Source organism: Gymnoscopelus braueri (genome assembly GCF_963280865.1).
Source record: "Gymnoscopelus braueri genome assembly, chromosome: 9".
Classification (NCBI taxonomy): Eukaryota; Metazoa; Chordata; class Actinopteri; order Myctophiformes; family Myctophidae; genus Gymnoscopelus; species Gymnoscopelus braueri.
Window position 1 is genome coordinate 4,893,319 of NC_137610.1, and position 8,599 is coordinate 4,901,917.

Consider the following 8,599-nt stretch of genomic DNA (forward strand, 5'->3'; position numbering starts at 1 on the left):
GAGCACAGGTCTCCGCCAGGTCAGGTACAGTAGGTTATTGTGGCCTCCTGGTGGCGCTATAATAGGCCAATGTGGAAAGGGTGCCATTTCTTCTTAGGCCTTTCATGCCAAGCGGACACTGGATTCATGATTTGAGGCATTTTGTTCCAAAAATTTGTTTTGCTAATTTAGACCTGTTGGTGGCGCTATAACAGGTCAATGTGAAAAGGGGGGCATTTCTTCCTCAGCCTAGTGGGAATGTGTGTGCGAAATTTCACGGATATTGCACGCTGAGTTCATGATTTGAGGCATTTTGTTCAAAACGGACCAATCCTGCAGACTTTGGAAACCAATGTTGGCCAATTAGGATGGAATATGAAATATCGGACAGATCCGCCTTGATCACATGACTATAAAGATATTGTGTAGCAATTTGTGTGATGTTTGGACAAAATCTGTTGGAGTAATATAAAAAATGTGGGCAGCTCCATTCTACCAGCAAAGCTGAGCATTTGATTTTTTCAACCTTTAATTGAACCGGCTCTACAGCTCTCTCTGGGAAGAGGGAACACTCACGGCACAGCCAAACAATGGCAGAAAATAAGCCCTGCTTTAACCATTTGGAATAATTGCCATGTTTAACACCAGTTTAAAGAGCTACTCCAGCTACAAAAAAGAATGCCACACCTCATAATGCGGAGAAACTTGTAGTATGCTCTCACTGTCCAGTTTAGGGGCCCGTCTGCTGTTGATCAAATATTATATAATGTATATATTATAATATGGAAACGGCAATCAGTCGCAGCTTGGCGCCTGGGTGCGGATTGTGTGGCCATCTGAGCAAGTTGCCCAAAAAGAACCCAAGAGCCCAAAGGGCCCCAAAGCCGGAAAAAGCCTAAAGCCCAAAAAGCCTTGGAGCCTTTCATGAGAGCCCTTATATAGGGTAGTATGGTCTTAAGGAAGTTCCCTAGACATGAGTAGGTGTGCACGTAGGTGTGCACGTAGGTGACTCTTTGAGAAGGCGAAAGTTTGAGAAGTCGGGGTGTCTGTATGTGTGTGTATGTGACTGTTTCAACAGCCACATACACACAAAAAATCTTACTTTTCACCTTTTCCGACAGTATCAGCATTGCCATATTTGGGCATATACATGGGGGGGGGGGTAAACTTCCCCCAAGAAGTGTCATTATCTCACTAATAATCAGTCATAAATATAGTATATAATAAATATAGTTTGTCACGTACTGCAGCGTGTGCAGCTCACATACAGGAAATGCCTGCTGCCTGCAGGCATTTGCCTGCTGCAAGCCTTCGAGTGTGCCTCAGCAGTCATTTCAACCAGTCACTTCAACCAATATAATATTCCTTCTTTAGGCAAATCAAGTGATAATAATGTTAAGCCTAAATCCTAAAGTGAGCTGTTCAACATAAATTACGCACTAATAAATTCCCATATTTCCAAAAGTATGTCGTTGTTTTTTTCTTCACAAACAAACTTGAGTAATTAAGTACTATACGCTTACAAGTACAATTTATTCAAAACGTTTCAATTCAAGTCATGCTTAGCTTAACTAAAACACTTTGATTTACCACCTGCATTGTTTAAGTGCAGACAGGACAGGATCATTAGTCACCTGTTCCGTGACATGCGTGTGGTGATGTCACACCTTTGTGTCTGGCGATTGATCGTCTTGTATTTTGGGAGGATAGCGAGATGGCAGGGCTGGCATTCAATGCTTTTTTAGGCTGAGCAGGTCCAGGCACCGGGAGCGAAAGTGCGGGTCAAAGAAGGCATACAGGAAGGGGTTGAGGCAGCTGTTGAAGTAGGCCAGACAGGTGGCGTAGGGGTGAGCCAGGAGGATGAAACTTAGGAAGGTGCATGTGCCAGGAGCCAGGTCCAGGTAGGAGAGAGCGTCGGCACTCTTCAGCACATGGAAGGGTGTCCAACAGACAGCGAACACCACCACCAGTGTGGTGATGGTCTTCAACAGACAGTACTCTGTTTTCTTATCCGTCGTCACCAGGCTGAAGTCCATGGCGCAGGAGGTCCGGTTGACTGTTTCATCATGTATGGTGGTGCGTAAGATTGCAGTGGGAACAGCCAGTAGATCAGCCAGAAGCCACATTGCTGTCAGGGAAGCCTTCGTGTGGCCCCGGGTACGAAGCTGTGTGCTGGACGAGGAGCGGACGATGGCCAGGTAGCGGTCAAAGCTCATACATGTGAGGCATAAAACGCTGGCGTACATGTTTAGCAGGACCATGTAGCTGCTGATCTTGCACATTGCCATTCCAAAGGGCCGGTGGTAGCCCATGGCAGTGTACACTGCCCAGAGAGGCAGAGTGAGCACAAAGGTGAGATCAGCCAAAGCCAGGTTGGCTATGTAGATGTCAACAGTGCGCCGTTTGCCCTGTGCTCTCCATATGGTGAAGATGACCACTCTGTTTCCACACAGGCCGAGGATGAAGATGAGCATGTAGAGCACTGGGATGACAGAGTATGTAGGTCCCCACTCTGAAAAGTCACTGTCACTGTAGGTTCAAATTAACTAAGGTTAGACACCACAATGTCCAATGTGAAGAAGAAAACAAGTATTTCAGAATGAAAAAGACCAGTCCCAGGGGAAGACATTTGTAGAATCCCCAGAAGCAAAGATTTTAGTAAAAAAACATCTCTTTAAATATAATATATATATATTAAAAGACACATTTTTACGATTTTTCACAAAATAGGAGATCTACAAGCTCATAGCTCATAGCTCATAGCTTGTAGCACGGCACTCGGTGCCGCGCTACAAGCTTGTAGATCTGTTATTTTTGAATAGCCAAAGAAATAATGGATTAATAGCCTGTGTTGCCTTCGTTATGAGGCTCAAACATGTTTGCGGCTCGAGACAGATTTTGTATGTATTTCTTGTTGGTCCAAAATGGCTCTTTTGACATTCAAGGTTGCTGACCCCTGCCCTACAGCGTCACTCAAAAGCAGAAGATCCGCATGAAATGCCTGAGTGGTGACTTGTCCCACACAAGCCGCCGTACAGCTGTTATGTGTTTTGCCAAGTCCCGGAAGATCCCGCTGTGATTGGCCAGTACAGTCACTTTGATTGGCATTTGTGTCGAACGCTCACCCCAAAACACGTTTTACGAGACTGTGGCGGCTTGTGTGGGACAACCAAGGCATGGCTGCGTGTGTAATGACAACTAACAGATTCATGATTTTTTTTTTTTAAAAGTGCTGTTGGTGGCGCTATAACAGGTCAATGTGAAAAGGGTGGCATTTCTTCCTCGGCCTAGTGGGAATGTGCGTGCAAAATTTCAAGGAAATTGCACGCTGCGTTCATGATTTGAGGCATTTTGTTCAAAACCACAAAAGGCCTCTGCCTGCTGCAAGGCTTCGAGTGTGCCTCAGCAGTCATTTCAACCAGTCACTTCAACCAATATCATATTAGGCAAATCAAGTGATAATATAATGTTAAGCCTATATCCTAAAGTGAGCCGTTCAACACATATTACGCTCTAATAAATTCCCATATTTCCAACAGTATGTTGTTGTTTTTTTCTTCACAAACAAACTTGAGTAATTAAGTACTATACGCTTACAAGTAGAATTTAATGAAATGAAATGAAATGTTCATTGACCAATTCCTGAGAGCTTAACTTATATAACCATGTCCAAACACAATAAAATAGCTTGTCAAACTTCTTACAGAACACACACAACATCCGAAAATACATTATTGATACATCTACAAAAACGGGAGCTCTTAATGGGAGTTCGAATTAGGATCAGAAGTTCCTATGTAAACATTGCGCACTCAGGTCGCAATTTTGCATTGATTGCTCCAGCCAAACTACTGTGTTCTGCACTGGATTCATTCACAAACAATATCCACATCTTGCAAACACTTCCGAGTTAGGCACCACCATCAGAATGTGTGCTTAATGTTATAATGATCACATTGATACCATTCACTGAGTTGATGTACCAAAACTAACCTGTTTAACATGAGAAAGAAGCACACAGAACGTTTCAGTTGTTTTCAGACTGGTTGCTCTCATCAGAATGATGGTAAGCTTCCTGTCTGCAGGTAATAGCATCCCATGAGGAAGAAAACGCTCTGATACTGCCCCCTACTGACCAAGCTGAATACTCATACTGATAAATTAACAGCTTCCAAAACGATTTCAAATCACAAAAATAAAATCTATAAATCAACACAAAAATGTGACACATTATGGGTGAGTCACACTTAGCTTAGCTAAAACACTTTGACTTACCACCTGCATTGTTCAAGTGCAGACAGGTCAGAATCATTGGTCACCTGTTACCTGTGACCCGCCGTGACATGCGTGTGGTGCTGTCACACCTTTTTGTCTGGGGACTGAGTGTCTTGTATTTTGGGAGGATAGCGAGATGGCAGGGCTGGCATTCAATCCTTTTTTAGCAGGTCCAGGCACCGGGTGCGAAAGACCGGGTCAAAGAAGGCATACAGGATGGGGTTGAGGCAGCTGTTGACGTAGGCCAGACTGGTGGCGTAGGGGTGAGCCAGCTGGCGGAAGCGTAGGAAGGCGCACGTGTCAGAAGGCATGTCCAGGTAGGAGAGAGCGTCGGCACTCTTCAGCACATGGAAGGGTGTCCAACAGACAGCGAACGCCACCACCAGTGCGGTAATCACTCGTTGACGGTCTTCCCCGTTGACGGTGCATGCGGCTAAGCAGTAGTACGTCATCGTGGCCAGGAAAGGTAGAAGAAATGCCATGACCGAGTGGCTGAGGATGAGACCGGCCAGACAGAGGTTCTCTGTGTTCTTATCCGTCGCCACCAGGCTGAAGTCCATGGTGCAGGAGGTCTGGTCGTCCGTTTCATCGTGTTTGGTGGTGCGGAAGACTAGTTGGGGAACGCACATTAGACCGGCCAGAAGCCACGTTGCTGTCTGGTAAGCCTTTGACACTTCTTTGTCCTTGGAGCGGGCCATGGCCAGGTAGCGGTCAAAGCTCATACGTGTGAGGAATAAAGCGCTGGTGTACATGTTTAGGGCCATGGAGTTGCTGATCTTGCACATTGCCATTCCAAAGGGCCAGTGGTAGCCCGTGACATAGTAAACTGCATGGAGAGGCAGAGTGAGCACAAAAGCGAGATCAGCCCAAGCCAGGTTGGTTAAGTAGACTTCAGCAGTGGGCCGTTCCTCCTTTGCTCTCCATGCGGTGAAATGGGTGACGATGACGACTCCGTTTCCAAACAGGCCGAGGGTGAAGATGAGCATGTAGAGCACTGGGATGACAATATATGTAGGTCCCCACTCTGAAGAGTCACACATCATGATGGACGTCTGGTTCTCCTCATAGTCATAGTAATCATAAACACTTTTATTTTGCACCTCCATCTCCATTCGTTCCTCTCTGATGATCTTTTCTTGTACTTGAAATCTGTTAGAAAGTATCTAGTCGCTGTAGGTTCAAATTAACTAAGGTTAGCAACAATGTCAGATGTGAAGAAGAAAACAAGTATTGCTGACCGTAATAGACCCAGTCCCAGGAGAAGTTGTCTGCACTGAAGTGTGTTGCTACATCCGAGGGTAGTCTGCCTCCCCGTAGCCCCTCCTTCTGCTAGGACATGCCCCCAGCCCCACCCATTCCCCTTCTCCTCCTCCTCCTCTCACACTGCACTCTGTTCATTTAATGTTGTTTGTTGCTAACCGGTGGAAACCTTGTGGTTGTTCATACTTTTCATTGGTTCAATATTTATAAAATATTTTCACAAAAGAAAAAAAAAAGAAAAAATAGCAGATTACATAGCATTTGTGTGGTTTAGAATTTAGGACATCGAACTGGGCAAGACACTTTCTGACAAACCATTAAGTGAACAGCAGGTCTCCGCCAGGTCAGGTAGGTCATTGTGGCCTAACTGGTGGTGCTATAATAGGCCAATGTGGAAAGGGTGCCATTTCTTCTTAGGCCTTTCACGGCAATCGGACACTGCATTCATGATTTGAGGCATTTTTTTCCAATTTTTTTTTTGCTAAATTGTACCTGCTGGTGGCGCTATAACAGGCCAATGTGAAAAGGGGGGCATTTCTTCCTTGGCCTAGTGGGAATGTGCGTGTGAAATTTCACGGAAATTGCATGCTGCGTTCATGATTTGAGGCATTTTTTTCAAAACGGAAGCCAACGTTGGCCAATTAGGATGGAATATGGAATATCGGACAGATCCGTCAGGACCACATTACTATAGATGGGTTTCCTGTTTGTAAACATGAGAGGATGATGCGCGCGCAGTGGAGGGTTGAGCAGTAGAGGGCGCTATTACCCGCAGCAGCTCTAGTCAAATGTACATTCATAAAAGAAATGGTCTTCACCGGGTTTAATGAAAGTAGATTAAATGATGCAGTTTGTAATATCTTCTTTACTCAATAAAAATGATTTGTCGGAAGTTGGATCTGTTTGTATATAATAGCAGCATTATGCCTATTATGCCTATAATAGCAGCATTATGCCTATCTAAATCCCGAAAATAACAACAGAGTGAATGGCGCTTCCGGTTCGTTCTACCCCACGCATGCGCAGATTGCGCACTCTGCTCTGTGATGACGTCGCGCGGAAACCCATCTATAGAGATACTGTGTACCGATTTGTGTGATTTTGGGCAGAGGTTCTGCTTTGGCATCCAGGGAGTGTGTGTGTGTGCAGTTTCGCAGTGACCGGGCCAACAGTGCAGGAGATTAGCTGGTCACAGACAGAAGGACACACGGACACACAGACAGACGGACGGACGGACAGGGTGCAAAACATACTCTCACGCCAGGCCTTTTCGGCCTGGCGGAGACAAAAATGTATTTTGACCGCAACAAATAGCATACGTAGCGATATGCTTATGGCCTCTGCTCTATGATATGGGGTCTGCTGGGGAAACTGGACGACAGGGGCAATTCTGCAAATAGACCCCATGGTCGTTTGGGATCAATATAAGTAGGACAAAAAGGCTATAGGTTATTTTAGTCCGGACTTGTCCTTTGAGTTTTGTAATAATAATCTAAATCTGCAAAGTAACCAAAGCTGTCACATAATTGTAGTGGACTAAAAAGTACATTGTACAATATTTGCCTCTGCGGTGTAGTGGAGTAGAAGTATTAACCACTAAAAACCCTAGATGGCTGACCGGAGAACCTCAGGGCTCTGTGCTAGTGTATTTTCTGTTTTCTGCCATTGTGGGGAAAGCTTTTGCAGAAAGTTACCGATCGACAAGCTCACAACGCGTCGCGACACGAGGCGTTGTGAGCTTGTCGATTTGCTTTTTTCCTGCGAAAGCTTTCCCCACAGTACGGATGATGGGGGTTTAAGTTGGTAAAGTACCGACTTTAACAGAGATGCACTCACAACACACACTCATAATGATGCATCTCCGTGGTCCCATTAAACGTATACACTTCCAGGACGCGCAAGCTAGCTTGTAAAAAAAAAAGGACAATCGTTTTGTCTTGAAGCCAGAGGGCCTTTGTTTGTCAGCCTTTGGCTCGGAACTAACGATCCTCTGAGGAGCGTAGCGTGTACTGCATGCTGTTGACACCACAAAACCCACAAGTGACCGACCGAGAGCGTTTATGGTCACAGCGCAGGGCAGAGCAAACTGCTATGTGCTCGTAAATGAGCGAATGAGCGGCCAGCTGATACGTGCGGGTGTGTGTGTGTGTGTGTGTGCGTGTGTGTGTGTGTGTGTGTATGTGTGTGTGTGTGTGTGTGTGTGCGTGTGTGTGTGTGTGTGCCAACTCCATGGAGAGGTTTTAGCTGTATATTTCCCGGGATCTTTATCCGTTGAAAGTGCTTACTAAATAAATGTGTCAAACGATGGGATTTACATCCTGATCAATCCCAGAGTTAATGTTGTAGTTTGACACATAATGTTTACCTGTTAACAACTACTGCTTAATGTTTCCCTTGGCATATGAACTAACCAAGATACAAAATTATCATTAACCACTGACACCCTATGTACTAGCAGAGGTGTAAAGTAACTAAGTACTTTTACTCAAGTACTGTACTTAAGTACAATTTTGAGGTATTTTTTTACTTTACTGGAGTATTTACAATTTTCAGTACTTTTACTTCTACTCCACTACATCTCAGAGGCAAATATTATACTTTTACTCCACTACAATTATTTGAAAACTTTAGTTACTAGTTACTTTGTAAAATTTTGATTATTATTACAAAACATACATTAACCACTTCAGCCCTATACTGTATACATTTTGGCCATTTCAAAATAGCAGATCTACAAGCTCACAATGCGTTGCGATGCGACGCAGCTTGTATATCTGCTATTTTCAAAAGATTTGAAACTTGAAATGGGACATTCTTCATAATGAGTAATTTTACTTTTGGTACTTTAAGTACATTTTGATACCAATACTTTTGTACTTTTACTCAAGTAAATTTTGATTACCAGGCTTTTACTTGTAACAGAGTAACATTGCAGTATTGATACTTTTACTTAAGTAAAGCATTTTAGTACTTTTTCCACCACTGCCAACACCCTATATACTAGTACTTCATTGACTGGGGTCCCCCAGGGGTCACTTGACCCCCTTGTGTCCCTCTTTCAGCAAGTCTCTTGGATGCGTTGCTA

General features: G+C 44.4%; 2 protein-coding genes across 2 annotated transcripts; both read right to left on the minus strand.

The window, feature by feature from the left end:
• Window positions 1-1,709: 1,709 nt before the first annotated feature.
• Window positions 1,710-2,453, minus strand: LOC308091409 (apelin receptor B-like; the record flags this gene model as incomplete). The annotated part of the gene is made up of 1 exon (XM_080437016.1): window positions 1,710-2,453. The coding sequence occupies one exon, from the start codon at window positions 2,451-2,453 to the stop codon at window positions 1,710-1,712; it is 744 nt and encodes a 247-aa protein (XP_080293142.1).
• A 1,953-nt stretch (window positions 2,454-4,406) lies between these two features.
• On the minus strand, window positions 4,407-5,474 carry LOC308091861 (apelin receptor A-like; the record flags this gene model as incomplete). Its single annotated transcript, XM_080437602.1, has 1 exon — window positions 4,407-5,474. The coding sequence occupies exon 1, from the start codon at window positions 5,364-5,366 to the stop codon at window positions 4,407-4,409; it is 960 nt and encodes a 319-aa protein (XP_080293728.1). The 5' UTR covers window positions 5,367-5,474.
• Between the last annotated feature and the right edge of the window lie 3,125 nt (window positions 5,475-8,599).